This window comes from Penicillium diatomitis (assembly GCF_028827545.1).
Source record: "Penicillium diatomitis strain IBT 30728 chromosome Unknown utg000004l_segment0_segment0, whole genome shotgun sequence".
Taxonomy (NCBI): domain Eukaryota; kingdom Fungi; phylum Ascomycota; class Eurotiomycetes; order Eurotiales; family Aspergillaceae; genus Penicillium; species Penicillium diatomitis.
This window is the reverse complement of record NW_026623176.1, coordinates 698,003-715,778: the sequence shown is the minus strand read 5'-3', so window position 1 is coordinate 715,778 and position 17,776 is coordinate 698,003. Positions and strand designations below refer to the sequence as shown.

Below are 17,776 nucleotides of genomic sequence, written 5' to 3'. Positions count from 1 at the left end.
GTATAGGTATAGCTGGCGGAAGGACTAACTCTGACGTTTGAGTTGGCGGTGGACGAGAAAGAATAAGAGAGAGTAAGGAGAGAAAGACAGGGAGAGAGAAGCGGCCTTTATAAGGATGTCCTTTGAGTAGATCCTACAAGCCCTTGTAAAGAGGTGCAGAATGTCCACCGATGGAGCAGGGTCGAATCAGAAAGGAAGTATGAAGTAGCTTCCTGGCGGACGAAAGATAAACGACTAAAGACAGTGAGGGTAAACTGGCGGAAATGGATGTCTGAGGTCTGTTTCCTTTGAGAGATTGAAAGATTGAGAACAGCTGAATGCAAACGATGGATTTCCAGCGGAGTTCGGTTCGCTTGTCAATACGAACTGGAAAGGAAACCACGAAGCTGCCTCAAACGGCAAGCATTATCTTAGTCCGCAAATTGGCCACGTGCAACAACCCCAATCGCGCAGTTACGACTCTGCAAGTGAGAGATAGCATAGACAACACAGTTATCCCTGAGCTGACATATTGAACTTGGGTTTCAATGTTCAGTCTAGGAGAGGCCCGTCGATCCCTGACGGTTTATCGCGTCGGTCTGGTAATGAGAACGCCGAGACCTGCTGAAGGTCTCGGTATCTTTTCTGGCTGCTCTTGAGAGTTCCCATCCGAGTAGGAAAATGAAGTTCGCAGACCTTGATTGAAGGTTTCGATGAATGTGTTTTTTGGTTCTAGCAACGGCTATGGGACTCATTTCATGGATATCTGGTATGCATGCAGCCAGTCGTCACTGATCTGTACAAAGACCCATTGTCTGTTCAAACATACGTCAAGCCTTTGGAATGCAACAAAGTCAAAGTCAGCTTTGTCAGGCCTCAGGACAACGGACAAAGACGATTCATGAAGGCATGGACAGACCATAACTATTTGTTTTGGACTCGAAGCATCACGTCCCCCGCGTCTGCTTCAACCGCTTGTTTCCCGGGTCGACATAGCTACCAGTGGGTGAGTCTACTTTTCTTTTCAAATCGGAGCTTGTTCGTCGTGCGCGCTTCTTCAGATGGTCACATTCAGAGACTGATGAGCCGTCATCCAAAGTGAGACTGTCGCGTTTGCGCTTCTCTGGCTTTGCATTTTGTCTCTTTCGGCGTAACTCCTCTTTGATTCTCAGCCGGCGCTGAACCTCTTCGGAGATATCTTCGGTGTCACACGTAGGTGGAGGGACACTGTTCACATTTGGAGTTTTGTTGTCCTCGGCGATGCTTCGTCGGCGTTTGATGACTCGAGTGTCGCCTTCAGTAGCGAGAGGCTGAGGCGAACAGGTGGATACGACTGTCTCGTTCCGAGATCTCTTTTTGCGACTGTTGGACGCTGTATCTGTGGTCTGGGAACGTCCGGTACTCTCTTGGTTCATCTCACATGGCGGCGGGGAGGAAGCGGAGGTATGCGGCACGTCTTGAGACGTGCTCTCTGTCAAATTGCAGGTAAGATCACTCATGTTCCACGAAGCCTTCAACAATGAATCGAAGACAGCAAGCTAGACAATATCACGAGGTACTATGGGTCACAAAACATACGATTGAGCTGAAACACACCCGTTTGTTAGTCAAGTGCCACCCAGAGCGCGTGGTCGGATCCACCTACCATTTTCTTCCGAGCAAGTCTGGACTGGTTCATGGCTTGGATTGTCTTCGTCACCATGCTAGTGATCGCGCGGGATGCTTCCCCAGTGAGCGCGACTTGATTCTTCACTGCTCCAAGTACCTCGAGATGCGAGGCGAGAACAGCCTCGTGTCGAGTGAAAATCTACCCATTCAAAGACATCCGATCAGTAAGACGATACATATATTGAGGTGGTACGCGCAATTGGCACGGAGGAATCCCCAATCTTGGCTCCTGTTGCCTTCTGGCTTTGTCTTTGCGTTGCCGAATGCGCATTCCCGGATGACGACATACCTCTTCCCATGGTACAGGCGCGAAGCTTGTTTGGGAGCCAGCGGGAGGTCGATGAGTTGGCGCGTTCAGAGGCATCGTTTGGCTACCAAGAAGTGACGAGTAGATCGTAGGATTCAAAGAACGAAGTAGTTGATGTGTCAAGGGTTGTTTTTTGCGAAAACGTTGTGGGGGACGGAAAAGAGAGCTTGCAGCGATCTGCGGAGACAAGTGGAGCTGATCCGCGATCGAAGTCCTACAGTATTTATGTGCCACAATTATTTTGCATCCTCGGCGCGTGCGCAATGATATAGCCAAGCAAACAACCCGTTCCGACCTAGGCAGCAGGACGAGACGGTAGTGGCAAGAGCCTCAAGCTGTTGCTTGCACTGCTCTCTGGCCAAATAGGCAGCGTTGATCTGGTACGAAGGTCTTCGCTCAACATCTCATGTTAGGAATCCAAGAAGCGCTATCTGTTGATCTGGACTACACAATACATGAGACCGAGGCAGTAAATAAAATGTGGAGCAGCTTGGAGATGACGATCGCTGTTTTCGATTGACATATTATGGAAACAGTTATATCTCGCAGCGTTGAAGCTGATGGTTTTCCTAAACGCCATAAGACTCCGCAGTCCGAGTGTACAAGTGCCGTCCGATCCCATGCAATTTCAGTCGCTTCAACCTCAGTTCGACCATGTGTTCACAAAACAGAAGAATACATTCACCACGCCCCTGCGTCGAAGTCAAATCGAGCTAGCTCCTTCTGAGAATCTTCGACGTCCTTCTTTGCTTTCATCCGCATGTAGAAAATGGGACAATCGCGCGAAGAGCAGATCACCTCACAATGCAAACTGCCTTGGCAGCGCTGACATTGAGTCCATAGCCGTCCAAAGCGGACCTCCAAGTCAGACACTTTGGTAAGAGCTTTGGTGTACAGCTCGCCAATGCGTGGCCGGCAGTTGGCGCAGACAGCTCCCTCCATTTCTTCTTTACCCATCAAGGGCTTCTTACAGCCCATGCAGGTTTGGGTGCGCTTGGTAAACTTCATAAGACCACCGAGGCTGGGGGCGGCGACCGAGATAGAGCGGGTGTGCTCACCAGTCAGCAGCTGATTAGCTTTCTTCTCTCCCAAGATGGGTTCGAAAATTCGTCCCAGGGGATTTGCCAGCTGGTTGTCGAGGTAGTATTTGGTATCGATGGGGATATTGTTCTCCAAGACGAAGATCGGATCTTCCGCACGCTCGTAGCCTTTCGAGTTCGCGGCGCCCTTGATCATTACGTAGGCTACACGGTCGCCTAAGGCAGGCGCAGATCCAGCATCTCGTTTCGTCATGCGCTTAGCAAGCTCGACGTGAGCTTGCTTTGCCGCATATTCCTTCTGTGACAAGGCCTTGGTGATCACAAGCTTGGACATGTCCACTTTGTTCTGCAAAAGGTCCGAAATGGTGGCTTTCACGTAGCTGCGGTCTCAATTAGCATCGTGACAAAAATCCGAGTAGTGGGCATTCTGGCTTACTCTTGCGCGCCGTCAAGATCTCGGTCGATAAGGATCTTGTTCAGCACCGTTTCGATGACGTTCTGGACCAACAAACAATTGTCACGTCGGACAGTCTCAATACCCTTCGTGTCCATCTTGTCATGTTTCTTAGTGTTGGTCCAGTAGAGACCTGCGTATCGTTTCTTGTTGATGAGCAGGTATGGGAAGTAAACCTTTTCGAATTCGAGCTTGATCGGTTTAATGAATTTGGACGAGACGTAGTCCGCCGCTTCCTCGCCGAGCTTCATCGCCTCTTCTAGTTCCGTGACGCCGAACTTGACCATGACAGAATCAGTGTCACCATAGATGACCTGAGCATCGTGAGAGTATCCATTTGCAATGGTGTAGCGCGCCTCAACCTCGGCCTTGGTTTTTTCGATCATTTGACGGCCGTAACTGGTCGTGCTACTGGCAATAGGAAGACATGGTAGCTTGCCGACAGTAGCTCCCGTGAGACCATAGACACTGTTTGCACTGATCTTCAACGCAAGTTGACGACCGTTCAACACGGCCTTTTTGAACGGATCTGTCTCGCTGGCCAGTTCTTTCTTGGCGCGCTTTCTTGCTCCCAGCAACTCCTCTAGAATTTGCGACAAGAGGCCCTTCCGGACCTTAGCGGTGCAGAAAAGGTCGCCGTTGGGCGTCACAATGTAATCCTCGTCTTTCTTGAGACCCAGCTTCTCGACGCTCGACTTATTGAGTAAGGTGGTATAGCAGAGATTGTGGGCTTGAATGATCGATGGGTATAGAGACGCAAAATCAAGAGTGGCGATGGGAACTCCGTAGTAACCGCGCTTCGGCTCAATGACGGTCGCACCCTCATAGTCTTGCTCGTCTTGCGACTTGGAATTGGGGATAACGAGCTGCTGCTCGAGAGCTTTGCGGAACAGCTGGCTGATAAATTTCACTTGTTGGCCGCGGGAAAGGAGGTAATTGAAGGGTACACCTGTGACCCTAGCCATTTCAGTGTAGTTGACCAAGCACATCAGCTTGTCCATCAGTCTCTGGGGCAGATAAGCATCTTTCAAACAATAAACTGCCAACCGACGCCGAGAGTCGGGTGTGCCGTTAAAGAGCTCAGTAATCATAGTATGATGAACGTCTTCTTTCTGCTCCCCCAAAAACTCGTACGAAACAGAGTTGAGTGTGTAGCTTCGCAGCTGGTGGTCACGCTGGACCAGTTGTAGCAAGTCGAGTTGAATTCTGCCATTGGTGTTTGTTGCCTTGGTCTCGCGATTGCCCATCTGCTTACTGGAGAAGCTCGCCTCTTTTGCTTCGGTCTTGCAATTTCTCACTCGCGTCCAGTATGGGAATTGACCGCATTTGAGGTGCTTTGCGCGATCCAGCAAGTAAGGGAAATCGAAGTTGGCAATGTTGTATCCGATGATAACATCCGGGTCGACCTTTTCCACAAACTCCCGCCACGCCATTAACATCCGTTCCTCTTTCTCAAACTCCAGGATTTGCGTGTTGACGATAAGACTGCAGGTATCGAGGCAAAAAACATTTCGTATGAAAGGTTTTGACTCTCCGTACCGAGTGACCACATTGGCGATTTGAATCACTGGGTCTACGTTGGGCTCGGGAAAGATGCCCTGGCGACCAGCGCATTCGATATCAAAAGAGAGGATGCGTAGTGGGGCCATTTTAGCCCACTCGCCGTTCGGGGCGTGAGCTATCATGTCACGGTAGTCCATGACAGCTTCTATTTGGCAGTTGGATTGTCTCTCGTGATCTGGCAAAAGACGGTATTTTCCAGCCTTCGCCTCGACCCACGACATTCCGTGTAGCCCTGTATCAATCATGAATCGAAGGAGATATTGGATACTGTCGAACGTCAGAATGCCAGAATCGGAATTGCTCCAGAGACCTTTATAGTTCATCGTTCCACTGCCCGTTTCAAGTGCACTCCGTAGCCGTGCAATGAATTTGGGATCGGTCACTGTGATCTTGAGGTACCAGCTCTTCCGGTTTCCTTGGAAGCCGTAAAGATTCTCCCTCAAAGTGACTTCCACGGATTGGATCACTGGGGCCATTTGTGCAAGTTTCGTTTCGAGAAATGCTCGATAGGGATCGCAGTCCTCTTTTGTGAATCCGACCGGAGCAGCAATGTAGAGATAATGTTGAAATCCAGTTACGTGTAGCATGACCGAGTGTCCGGTCTATTCGAAACAATCAGTGATCACTACATCGGAATGGAAAGTCCCTTAGAATGCCTTACCTCAGTGACGCCGAATAGACGCACCGCCATCTTATCAGCCCCAAATCTGCCTTCTTCAGCATCTATCTGCTGGAAGCATATGTTATCTCTTGTCGGGTTGAAATCCACGAGTGCTGGTCTGTCCCATTGTTGATCTTTCTCTGCATTGTTCCCCTTCAGGTCACCGATGTCTTGTGTGAATTTCTCGAGGACCTCCTCTTCGAATTGACTTTTTTGCGGTTGACTTGAGCCAAAGCCCTTTTTGTGAAGGCTATTTGCTGGACCTTTTAATAGGGAAGAAGGTTGGCTATCAAGCTTCCGCTTCTTCAACACGGCGGAAGAGGCGGCATTACTGCGCGGATTGCTCGTTGTATCGGTGAGAGCCCGCTTATGGGGCGGTACAGCTTCGGGCATGATGCTTTTCACATTCAAGCAGCTATAGTGCGGCTTCAGGCGTAAATACTCGACACTTTGTGGACTGTGGAAACCGGAGGAGTTCGCCCACCACTTCGAGAGTACAGTGGCCCGTCGTGTCCAAGTCGCGCCTTCGACGTGACCCTCTTTACGCGTGGCTTCCTGTCACGTGGAGATAAGATAATATGAGCGTGGCTCATGGGGCCTCAGGCCAATACGATCATGAAAGTAATGAACAATCTTTCCAGTTGACCTCACCCTGTGAGGCTCAAAGTGTCGCCAGACTACTTCGTTTACGTGCTCTCGAGTGCAAAGAATCTCACGGGCGGGCCTCAAGTCCAGCCAGCTTCACATCGGTTTGCCATGCACTCGTCGCTAGTTGACGAACCATTGTCAGCGGCTTCTTACGAACCTCTTCTTAGCGGAGGATGAAGGAACCTTGACAGTATCTTCCAAGTGTTGAGCTCCACTACCCTGTGGACAAGAATTCACATCTCGGTATCAGCCGAACCACAGAAGTCATGATCACAAGTCATTCAATTATGTAGAGTGGTGGATCGCATACTTCATCAGCTCTCGGAGCCGTGTGGTCTACACCGCCCGCATGACGCGCCCCATGGGATACAATTAGAATCCCGTGGAAGAAGCCTGAGTCAAACGAAGTGGACGTTAAGCTGCGCTTGGTATGCCACGCCAGAGTTCCACGCTGCGATAAGTCCAGCGTGTCATCTTGAAGCTACACTTCACCGAGGCTTCCTTCACGGAGCGTGAAAAGTCTTTCGCCACCGTTTACAAGTTCAATTGACTGTTCTGGCCTGGCAAACAAACTGTCAAAACGATACCATCGTTAATCACCAGAACCTGAGAGCATGTTTTAAATGGATATCCTCATCATCGATACTCTGAATCATTGAGACTTGCAATTGGAGTGTTGCGGGTACTCACTACGAAAACTCTTCATGGGGCCGCCTTGACTGTTACTATATTCATACTTCACCTTATCGCTCAGCTTGTCCTTATCGTCATCCTTCGCGATCAACAGCATGTCAATGTTTCGGTCCGCCGCCGAAATTTCATCGTCGGAGGCCGACACGGACTCCGACCCTGGTGGTCATGACGAAGACAATGATGCCTTCAATTCTAGCTCGCATGGGGTGCCGGTGTCATCCCATCTCGATAAGGGAAAATCACCTGCGAATTTATCGACTAGCGTGGATTCCACCAGTGAAGTAGACGCTTCTATCTTACGTGAGGATGTCTCTACATTAGCAAAGGATGCGTTGACATCGAATGTGGAGCGACACGCCAATTTCATGACGGCCGCTTTGCTGGAATTCTATTGCCAAACCCGGGCAGCAGACATTCTCAATGCACAGACGGGCTCGTCAACTAAATTCACTCGGCATTCTCCAGAAGCCCAGTATCTGGGTAAGAAACTGTATAAATACAAATCACAGTTTCTCGCTTCACATGGCGTGCTTGCAGATGGAATCGAGAACGAGGACCTGGACGGAACTAGGCAATCCTATCGGGACAATCTTGATATGCTTGGCCTTTCCGCTTTGGAAGATATAAATCTAAATGACACCCAACCACCCACGCCCATTGAAGGAAGCGAAGAGCTCGCTCTCATCTCAAAGTTGTCCCAGACCCACCAGGGGAATCACGGCCCTGAGAAGAGCGTCCACTTCTGGAAGCTCCCCGGGGAAGAGGCGCCATTCAGCCAGCAAATCTCCCGCAATCCCAGCTTCAATGTCCGCCAGGGTGTGGCCTTTGAGGCCCCTCGATTGCCTGCACCGTCAAGGCCTCTTTTCGGGAGCTCTCCAGTTAGTCTGCCCATATTTGAAGGCCCTGCGATGCCGCCGCCATACAACAACATGTCACGCTATGCGGTCGAATTCAGCGAACTTCGAATGCTAGGCCGGGGATCTTTTGGGGAGGTTTATCATGTTAAGAACCATATTGATGGGCAGGACTACGCCGTGAAAAAGATTCCACTAAGTCAGAAACGTTTAGACCAACTTCAGTATGGTGGTCAAAATCATTTGGAGGTCATCATGAAAGAGATTCGCACGCTCGCGAGGCTCGAGCACACTAATATCGTTCGATATTACGGTGCATGGGTGGAACAAGCCCACGTCACAGGCCGTGGACCCATCGAGCATAAAGTTCATGGTGAACACGACTCGTCAAACTTGGACGGGTCCGGCCTTGAATCGATGGATGATGGCATGAACATTGTATTCGAGCACTCAGAGAACTCGGCCGTACATGGCCATGTCAGTGACTCCATGCCCGACGAGGGCGGGTTTTCAGATGACATCACAAGATGGGACAGCCACACGACGTCGTCAACGCATCGATCTAAGAAGAGCTTCAGGGGAGGACTCGAGGAAGATGACGAGATCGAGTCCATCCCACGGCATCGCAGTGGACTGTCAATGGGAGACACCTCCACTTTTGGGGAGACTGACGACATCTTCACTGATGGCATGAGTCAAGATCAGTCGAGGCTCCAATTACAACGCCGTCGTCGGTTTGGTCATCAACCACCAGCTGTCATTCTTCACATCCAAATGTCACTTCATCCCATTTCGCTCAGCTCGTACCTTAATCCAAATGCGGCTGGTAACACAAACCCTACTCCTGGCATTCCGGCTCGCCGTCACTGCTTCCATTTGATGCCTTCTCTGCGCTTCATGCTTGATATTCTCGCCGGCGTCGAGTATCTCCATTCCAAGGGGATCATTCATCGCGACCTGAAACCTGCGAATATTTTCCTCTGTGCACCAGAGAGCGCCACCAAGGCCATTTGTACCTCGTGCAATTCAGGCACCGCCCCACTCACCCATTTCTGTCGTCCGCGCATCGGTGATTTCGGCCTAGTTGCTGACGTATCGCATTTGAATGAAGCTGCCTCTGAGAGCGCAATCACTCCCTATCGTGACGGCATCAATGTCCAGCCAGTCGTTGGAACCGAGTTCTATCGACCTCCTGCCATTGTAGAGGACTCAGACCTTTCGGGCTACTTCGACGAATATCAGATTGATGAGAAGCTCGATGTTTATGCTTTGGGGGTGATCTTCTTCGAGTTGCTGTATCGTCTAAACACTAGGATGGAGCGGCAAATGGTCCTGAGTGACCTGACTCGGCGAACCACTACCCTCCCTAACGACTTCGCGGACAGACTCGATCACTGTGACACAGTGCTCAACACGGGCCGCACTGTCGCTGAAACAGTGACTGAGTGTATCCGCGGCATGCTGAATCCGCGATCCCAGCACAGATGGACTCTTCGTCAAGCCAGAGAGCACATCCGCCCCGTCTACAAAGTCATGAAACACCCCGAGAGCGCGCGCAAGTAGTTGGCATCATCATGCATTCCCCAGCCCATCTTCTCATGTACTTTATACCCATAGCATTACACTACCTATTTTCTCTTCTCAGATTATGAATCATTTGTTGAACATCTGCATAAACGATCGACTGTGGCAATGGATCGACGCCAACGTCGGGCCTCGGCAGGAAGTGGAGTTCCTCACAGGCCCCGCCGACGGGAGCTCTTCCCCAGACTCATCCCCAGCATAATTCTCATACTCCACTCAACAGACTGGAACCTAACAACACGCTGGACATGGTATAGATATTTGCGCCGAACAAGTAGTCACAGCCAGATACACAAATATAATGGCACGAAACATCCGCCCCGCGACTGCTCCCTACAGTGAACCTCTTCTCCCTCAGCTCGACGTTCGCAATCCTTACTATACTGATCTGCATCACGACTTGCGTGCATGGGTCCGCGACTACGTGGAAACTTCAATTGCACCGCATGCACAGGAGTGGGAACTAGCTGGACAGGTACCCGAAACTGTCCGGCGACGTCATTGCGAGCTCGGATTCGGCATCGTTCATCCTCTGACCACGGAGGAGCATTCAGCAGGTCTTGCACTTCCGGGCAATGTACCTCGGGACAAGTGGGATACGTGGTGCTCATTGATTGTGAACGATGAATTGACTCGCGTGGGCTTTGTTGGTGTCATTTGGGGCCTTGGTGGAGGCAACGGCATTGGTTGTCCACCCATTGCGAAGTTTGGCACGCCATCACAGCAGCAGCGCTGGCTTCCTGGTGTCGCGAGAGGCGATATTCGATTTTGCCTGGGAATTACAGAGCCCGACGGTGAGAATCCACCATCATCCCACGTCAGAGTAGACATGCTAAATTGAACTTTGTCCTCTTGCAGCGGGCTCAGATGTCGCAGGCATCAAGACCACCGCGAAACGCGAGGGCGACCACTACCTTGTCAACGGAGCCAAAAAATGGATCACGAATGGCATTTGGGCGGATTACTGTACGGCTGCCGTACGAACTGGTGGGCCTGGGCAGTCGGGTATCAGTCTGCTTGTGATCCCCTTGAAAGCCAAGGGAGTGACTCGTAGACGGATGTTTAATTCCGGCGTGAATGCCAGTGGTAGGATTCCTCGTCGGGACAGATTCAAGAACAAACATGTGTTAACTACTTGACAGGTTCAACCTTTCTTGAATTCGACGACGTCCGTGTTCCAGTTGACCACCTTATTGGTGAAGAGAACAAGGGCTTCCCTCTTATCATGTCAAGTAAGGTTCCAACCATCAAGTCCAGTCTCCTCCAGGAAGGGTTGAAGGAGAATCTTCTAACGCCTCTGACCAGACTTTAACCCGGAACGCCTCGCACTCGCATGTGCTTCTCTCCGCCTTGCTCGTGTCTGTGCAGAAGACGCGTTTCACTATGCTGTTCAACGCGAAACTTTTGGATCACCTTTAATCCAGAAGCAAGCTATTCAAGCCAAAATTTTCAAGTTCGGCCTCATGATTGAGCCAGCATACGCATTTATGGAGCAACTTGTGAACATCTTAGAGCTGACCAAGAATCGACCCGTTGACGACGTCAACATCGGGGGCATGACCGCTCTTCTGAAGGTGATGTCGACAAGAGCCTTGGAGAAGAGTGTTCGCGAGGCTCAGCAGATCCTCGGGGGCGCAGGCTACAACAAGGCAGGTAAAGGGGCACGAATCGAGCAGATCAGTCGCGATGCCCGAGTGCATGTCGTCGGTGGTGGGAGTGAAGAGATTATGGCTAGTCTGGCACTGAAGGAGGAAACAAAGGCGCTTCGAACTCGACGAATGGCGCTGGAGAAGCGACAGTCAAAAGTTTGAGGCACCGCGTTCCGGCAGCGCTGATTTCTATTCTGCTAGCAGCTTTTGTGCAGTCTGAGGCTTTCGCAGTAACTATTCAATGTAGGCAAGAAGGGTTCGTACTTATGAGCCGATAATGGATTGTGGTCTAAATTTTAGTGGCGGTGAAATGGTGACCTTGAGAAATTCCCCATATCCAAGTTAGCCGACCGAGCAACACGGTATGAACATCTTCACACGATGAAATCTGCGATCCGTTACCTCCCATCAAATACTTGAAGTTGTTCACGTGATTGCGCAAAGCGACTCTCAATCTGAAGTGGTCGTCCGATTAGACCTCAGGCACCCGTCCAGGCCAAAAGCCCGACGACGTCACGGACGCACGCCTGCGGGGGAAACCCGTCGCCGAAACACAAACACAAGACTTGGCCTCAGCTAAGAAGACAAATGTGTTCGGCTCGTAGTGATGGAAAGCTTTGACGACGTGCCATTTTTGGGCACTGTCCCCGAGCCGTCTATTCCTGATGATCACTTGCCGGCTGCCATCAACGATGCGAGGCCCAAGAAAGCCGGCGATGGGCAGTCCGGGGATCCAGGCACTCCAACCTCCGACCGCTCCATCAACTCGGGACGGCCGCCAACCCACAACACCAGTGAACTGGGTGGCGGGACGCCCATTTCCTCCGAGTTTCCTCAAGAAGAGGAAGATGAGGAACCTAAGGTTGCGACATCCTTTGAGCGAGAGCCGGGATCAGCTTTCGCGCAGAAGCATCGTGTCTGTGTGGACACGGAGGATGAAGGCGTCAATCGGATGCACAAGTTCACTCTCTATGAGACCGCCACTCGATTCTACGTGGTGGGAATTAATCTGGCAGAGACAAGATTCCGGATCTTGAAGATCGATCGTACCTCAGAGTATGGCGAGCTGAGCGTGACTGAGGATGATATGGTGTACTCCAAGCGGGAAATGGTCCAGCTGTTAGATGCTATAGACGACGGCAACAAAAGCTCCGGTGGACTGAAGCAGAAGTGCAGCGCGTGGGCCCTTTTGGGATTTATCCGATTTACAGGCGCTTTCTACATGCTTCTTGTCACGAAGAGAAGTCAGGTTGCCGTGCTTGGTGGCCACAATGTCTATCAGATCGATGAAACAGAGTTGGTATCATTGACCCCCCTGAATCATCAAGGCCAAAGTCGGAGAAGCAGTCAGAAGAGGAGAGGTACCGGGCAATACTGAGCAATCTGGACTTGACTCGGTCATTTTATTTCAGCTATTCCTATGATATCACGCGGTCTCTGCAGCATAACATCTCACGCGAGCGCGAGGCGCATCATCGAGGCGTTCACCAAGCCACATCCCGAGACTACAACACGATGTTCATTTGGAACAATCACCTGCTTGCACCTGCCATTCAGACCCTGAAGAATCCATACGAATGGTGTCTACCTATTGTTCATGGTTACGTGGACCAGGCCAAAATGAGTGTCTTTGGGCGTGTAGTCTACATATCGATCATCGCTCGGCGCTCTCGGTTCTTTGCGGGCGCACGGTTCCTCAAGCGTGGTGCAAACGATCTAGGCTTTGTGGCCAATGACGTTGAAACTGAGCAGATCGTGTCTGAGCAGACGACTACATCCTTTCACTCTGCTGGCCCTGGGTTGTACGCAAATCCAAACTACACCTCGTATCTCCAGCATCGGGGCAGTATCCCTCTTTACTGGACTCAGGAGAACACGGGCGTATCCCCCAAGCCAGCCATTGAATTAAACCTCGTGGATCCGTTCTATTCGGCTGCGGCATTGCACTTTGACAATCTGTTCGAAAGATATGGGGCACCAATCTATATTCTGAATCTTGTCAAGTCAAGGGAGCGCATGCCTCGTGAATCCAAACTGCTTCACGAATTCACCAACGCGGTGACCTATCTCAATCAATTTCTTCCAGCTGACAAGAAGATGGTATACAAGGCGTGGGATATGAGCCGTGCTGCGAAGAGCCGCGATCAGGACGTTATTCAAACTCTTGAAGATATTGCTGGCGATATCATTCCAAAGACTGGCTTCTTCAGGAACGCACAGGATGTTGAAAGTGGCCTGAAGTTACAAAATGGGGTCGCACGTACAAATTGCATCGATTGTCTAGATCGTACCAACGCCGCACAGTTCGTCATCGGTAAAAGAGCCCTTGGATATCAGCTTCATGCACTCGGTGTCATTGATGAAACAACCATCGAATTTGATTCAGATGTCGTCAATCTCTTTACCACAATGTGGCATGACCACGGAGACACTATCGCAATCCAGTATGGAGGGTCACACCTGGTCAATACCATGGCCACCTATCGCAAGATCAACCAATGGAGCAGCCACTCGCGAGACATGGTCGAAAGCTTCAAGCGATACTACAACAACTCCTTCCTCGACGCACAGCGCCAAGAAGCGTACAATCTGTTCCTTGGCAATTACATTTTCTCCCAAGGGGCGCCCATGCTGTGGGACCTCACAACTGACTATTATCTCCACAACACCGATCCTCGGCTTCACCTGGACAAAAAGCGCCCCAACTACATTTCTTGGTACACTCCGGAGCATTTGAATGAAAGAGAATTCCCTCCTCTTCCGGTTCGGCCTCAGGAACCAGTTTCACACTTTGACGATTATTGGCTTGAGTACTATCGGCCCTTGAACGTCTCGACAATGTCCAAAGTCTTCTCCTACAAGATGAACTCAACCCTACGATATCTTCCCCACTTTCGCTCTGGAAATTCCGACCCCGATCTCAGTCCATTCGTACCTCGCATCTCACAAGAGCAGCTCCAACGAGACCGGCCCCCAACCCGAACTGTCCGAATTCAGGAGCCAAGCGATCAGGTTTCTGAAGGTTCCACCGTGGTTACAGAACAAGCTCGCGAGGACCCCGATAGCTGGAAGCATCAACCTCCGTCTTCCACCAAGCAAGCTCCATCTTCTGGAATCATGAGAGAACCAGCATTTGAGCTCGACGAAGCTCCTCGCATTCCCCCAATAAATCAACCCTCCACCGCAATCACCACGCCCAGCAAAGCACAGATCGCCCAGTGGACACTAGGACAACTAGTGAGCGACTCTTTGAGCCCTTCCGTCACCGCCGCCGAAGCCGAGGAATACGAGCGTTACATCAATCATCCTCTCAAAGTACCTCTCGTGGTCACCTCTGAAGACGAGATGACTGCAAGCTCAATTCGCGAGCACGGTGCCAACCTCGACCTTCTCGAATACGTGAACAAATGTAAGATTGAAGATGCTGTCCTCGAAGCCAATGCCGAGGAAGATCTGGCAGAGTATGCCGAATTCCTGAACGTGTCAGAAGAAGGCTTGACTGTCGTTAGTGACGATTATCAGAAGAAACGATACAAGCGTTATCGCCAATGGCTGCGTGGTAAGAGCCTTTTCAAACAACGAGTCGATCCGTGATGCATACGGTCGTCTTTCGTCATTCTCCATTTCTCTTCGCGGTGGTGTTTCAAGTTGTCAGAAAGATGATATGCAAAAGATACCCTTATGTATCGAAGAAGAGCGAAGTAGTGATAATATGCATTTTCACACAGCCCTTTCCCCAGCCGGGCACATGACCCCACTGTACTCAATACGAATCCTTGTTCAAAGGTAGCGAGCTCGTCTTGAACTCACAGTACGAATACCTCGATGTCTAGGCCATCAACAAAGCAGCAACTCCAGGCATCAGTATCGGGTCCTAAAACAGTACGGCAGGAGCTCAACACTCGGGGTCCCGGATAAGCCTCGTTGGCCCCGAGGGCCCTGGAAAACCTCTGATTTTACCGCAATCCAGGCTGCATGGCCGCCAGCTAGTGGAGAATGTAAGAAATTTTACGTCGTGTTTTGGAGAGAGGCGAGTGAATTCGGATTGTCACATCTCTATCTACTAGTTCTGACCCAACTAAAATCGTAGCAACGATTCCAAGTACTGGCAAACGCATCCCGTTCTTTGACAAGATGCGCCGGCAAAAGTCTAAGGACTTGTGGAGAGCGATCACCGCTCCCTTTACAATCTAGAAAAGATAGTCGACGCGGATCTGACCCTCGAGCAAAAATTTGAGGCGATCAAGTTGGATCCAGAAAGCGACTGTTTGGTCCCACTTGAAATCAGCGAGAATCAGGTAGTTGGGCTTGGATATATGCCAAACAAAATGAACTGTGACGGGAAATCCTCCATTCCACTGCTCAGTGCTCACTATACCCCTCTTCAAACCACTCTCGCAAACCTGTATTGCAGGCCAGTATTGCAGGCCAGTATTGTAGACAGTAACCTTACATGCTCGTACAGCGTCGAGACTTCTCACCATCTGCATCACTTTACAGCGTTGTCGCTTTCGGGAGCAACAAACGCTCGAGTCTCGTGGAAGCTCAGGGTTCATGGATGCGGGGACATGTTTCTTTTCGGTTCGCATGCCTCAAGACAGCCGAAGTTACTGGTGAGTGTACATGAACAACAGTCAAAGAAATGTTCTCTATATTCTAGCAGAGATACAAAGCTTTATGGCTGTACATTGGCAAACAGTAAGCCGTTCAGCTCACTATCCGCTTCTATCAACGTCTGCAGCTCCTGCTGCAAGGCTTCCCTTGTGTGTAATTGATCTGCATCTGGCTCAACGGAACCGAGTGGGACAGGATTCTGCAACGCCTTTTTCAGAACGAACACAGTGACTTGTAATTCTTTGCTGATCAGTGCCAAATAACGAGTCTTCGTCGGGTTCCCTTTCCCACTCTCCTTCTCCTTGTCTTCTTTTTCGCCAATGATCTGTAACCAGCACGCGCATAAAGCCCCCAGAAGCTCACCGCGCCATCTCCAAATTCGGGGATGGGCATTGAGGACCAGGAATTTAGTAGCGGATGTTGCAGCAAGAAGGAGAGGCGGATAGGCAGTGCCGAAAGGATTGCACAACGTCGCGTAGACCACGGGAACAAGTTCTTGAAGGTATTTGGTAGTGTGAATCCCGAGCTCCTTGATGAAGACAATCATCCATTCCACAAGGAACGCTGAAAGACGCGGATGGGGAAATGAAGCAGATGTGGACAAAGTCGCCGGTGTGGAAGAGCTTATGTGATGGAAAGAGGAAACGAGATTCGAGCGCAGGATCTTGGTTACCTTGGCGATATACGTCTCTTTCGCCTTCTCAGCCTGATCTGTTGAGCTTTTCGGCGGTGGTGCCTTATATGCTGTCTGGAACAGCGAGAGTAGCGCTGGATACGCGGCGCCAAGCAGCTTGAGGGAGTCATCTTCTGGAGTAATGGTTGGTAGGGAGAGAAGACAAGGTGCTATTGCATCTTCGAAGACCGATGTCAAGTTGGTGCGGACGAGAATATCAGAGCCACTCTTTTGGATTGGCTGGAGAACTTTGCTGAATAGCTCACACCCGATTCGCTTGAATGTGAGGCTGTTGTCATCAATCAACGCCAAAAGCGCTGGTACCATAAGGGGGAAATGAGCTTCAAGTTCCGATTTGTTGCTGGACTGCTGAACACTTAGCTGGTCTGTTTGGGTCCAACCGACGCAAAAATGTGTACAAGTACCTGATACTGCGAAATGATCCATGCTAGAATCCTGGTAGCGTAGATGTCATTGAACTTCCAAGGCTTCAGTTCGTCGTTGAGGACATTTCCATCAAATCGACTGAGTGGCGTAGGATGGAAGTTCTTCCGTCCTTCAGTGGTGATAGCCGGATTTTTGATCTTGGTAAACAATGGTCTCAACTTCTCCTTCAGAAGTTTCTCGATGATTGGCCATCTTTCGCGTTGCAAAGCAACATTGAGATACATGCTTGCCTCCTCATATGAGTCTTCTGCCGTCCATGGATCGCTCTGATCGGTGAAGCAGGCTGCAGCCAGCACGACATCAGGTGCGCTCACAATGGAGCGATCCTCCAGACAAGCAGGCGCCTTTGCGGACAGTTGTAGAATGAGCTGGATCGCCAGAGTAGATCTCAACCGGCTGTCCTCCTGCGCGCTCTTGATTGCTGTGATGGGTCAGTCACTGTTCGATCGGTGGTCATGCTACCACGCAGCACTCGGCTCTCTTTGCTTACCCTGAGTTGTCTCTGTGAAATCGTCAAACTCAGTCGCAAAGGCTGAAGATGGCAACGCCAGAGCGCTAGCCCAGTGCAAGATTCGCGTGACAGCCTCTGTGTCAGCTCTATTTAGCTGTCTTGGCCCTTGGTCGTTTGGCAGGAGTGTGTCCCAGCCATCGACAAAGCAAAACGCCGTGTAAAGATTCTCACAAACCTGCAAAACATTGTCAGTACCATGTCTCTATAGTGCCAAACCTTTTCCGGACGTACATCAATATGAGTGTCGCTATCGTGAGATGCCAAGTCTTGCCACAGATCGGCCAATCCATTCTTTGCTGTTGCGGCGAAGACCGACCGCAAGAAATCAGGTCGCTTCCATGGATTGCGCTGCAGGACTGCACGGGCTTCCTGACGCAGCTGATCCATTTCACAACAAGTCTTGACCGATATTTGTTTACAAGTCAGAGGGA

General features: G+C 50.6%; 6 protein-coding genes across 6 annotated transcripts; 3 read left to right on the top strand and 3 right to left on the bottom strand.

Moving 5' to 3' along the window:
• Window positions 1–926: 926 nt before the first annotated feature.
• On the bottom strand, window positions 927–2,011 carry N7539_003573 (DNA polymerase delta catalytic subunit; the record flags this gene model as incomplete). Its single annotated transcript, XM_056933175.1, has 4 exons — window positions 927–1,450; window positions 1,558–1,564; window positions 1,625–1,786; window positions 1,937–2,011. The coding sequence occupies 4 exons, from the start codon at window positions 2,009–2,011 to the stop codon at window positions 927–929; spliced, it is 768 nt and encodes a 255-aa protein (XP_056790716.1).
• A 624-nt stretch (window positions 2,012–2,635) lies between these two features.
• Window positions 2,636–6,065, bottom strand: N7539_003572 (DNA-directed DNA polymerase delta POL3; the record flags this gene model as incomplete). The annotated part of the gene is made up of 3 exons (XM_056933174.1): window positions 2,636–3,374; window positions 3,431–5,613; window positions 5,673–6,065. The coding sequence occupies 3 exons, from the start codon at window positions 6,063–6,065 to the stop codon at window positions 2,636–2,638; spliced, it is 3,315 nt and encodes a 1,104-aa protein (XP_056790715.1).
• A 1,043-nt stretch (window positions 6,066–7,108) lies between these two features.
• Window positions 7,109–9,430, top strand: N7539_003571 (putative protein kinase; the record flags this gene model as incomplete). The annotated part of the gene is made up of 1 exon (XM_056933173.1): window positions 7,109–9,430. The coding sequence occupies one exon, from the start codon at window positions 7,109–7,111 to the stop codon at window positions 9,428–9,430; it is 2,322 nt and encodes a 773-aa protein (XP_056790714.1).
• A 322-nt stretch (window positions 9,431–9,752) lies between these two features.
• On the top strand, window positions 9,753–11,262 carry N7539_003570 (acyl-CoA dehydrogenase family protein; the record flags this gene model as incomplete). Its single annotated transcript, XM_056933172.1, has 4 exons — window positions 9,753–10,245; window positions 10,310–10,537; window positions 10,594–10,683; window positions 10,757–11,262. 4 exons carry the CDS (start codon window positions 9,753–9,755, stop codon window positions 11,260–11,262), a joined length of 1,317 nt encoding a protein of 438 aa, XP_056790713.1.
• Window positions 11,263–11,707: 445 nt separating this feature from the next.
• On the top strand, window positions 11,708–14,694 carry N7539_003569 (phosphatidylinositol-3,5-bisphosphate 5-phosphatase; the record flags this gene model as incomplete). The annotated part of the gene is made up of 2 exons (XM_056933171.1): window positions 11,708–12,396; window positions 12,429–14,694. 2 exons carry the CDS (start codon window positions 11,708–11,710, stop codon window positions 14,692–14,694), a joined length of 2,955 nt encoding a protein of 984 aa, XP_056790712.1.
• Window positions 14,695–15,775: 1,081 nt separating this feature from the next.
• N7539_003568 (Tti2 family protein) lies at window positions 15,776–17,732 on the bottom strand (the record flags this gene model as incomplete). Its single annotated transcript, XM_056933170.1, has 4 exons — window positions 15,776–16,753; window positions 16,813–17,255; window positions 17,325–17,520; window positions 17,577–17,732. The coding sequence occupies 4 exons, from the start codon at window positions 17,730–17,732 to the stop codon at window positions 15,776–15,778; spliced, it is 1,773 nt and encodes a 590-aa protein (XP_056790711.1).
• Window positions 17,733–17,776: the final 44 nt, after the last annotated feature.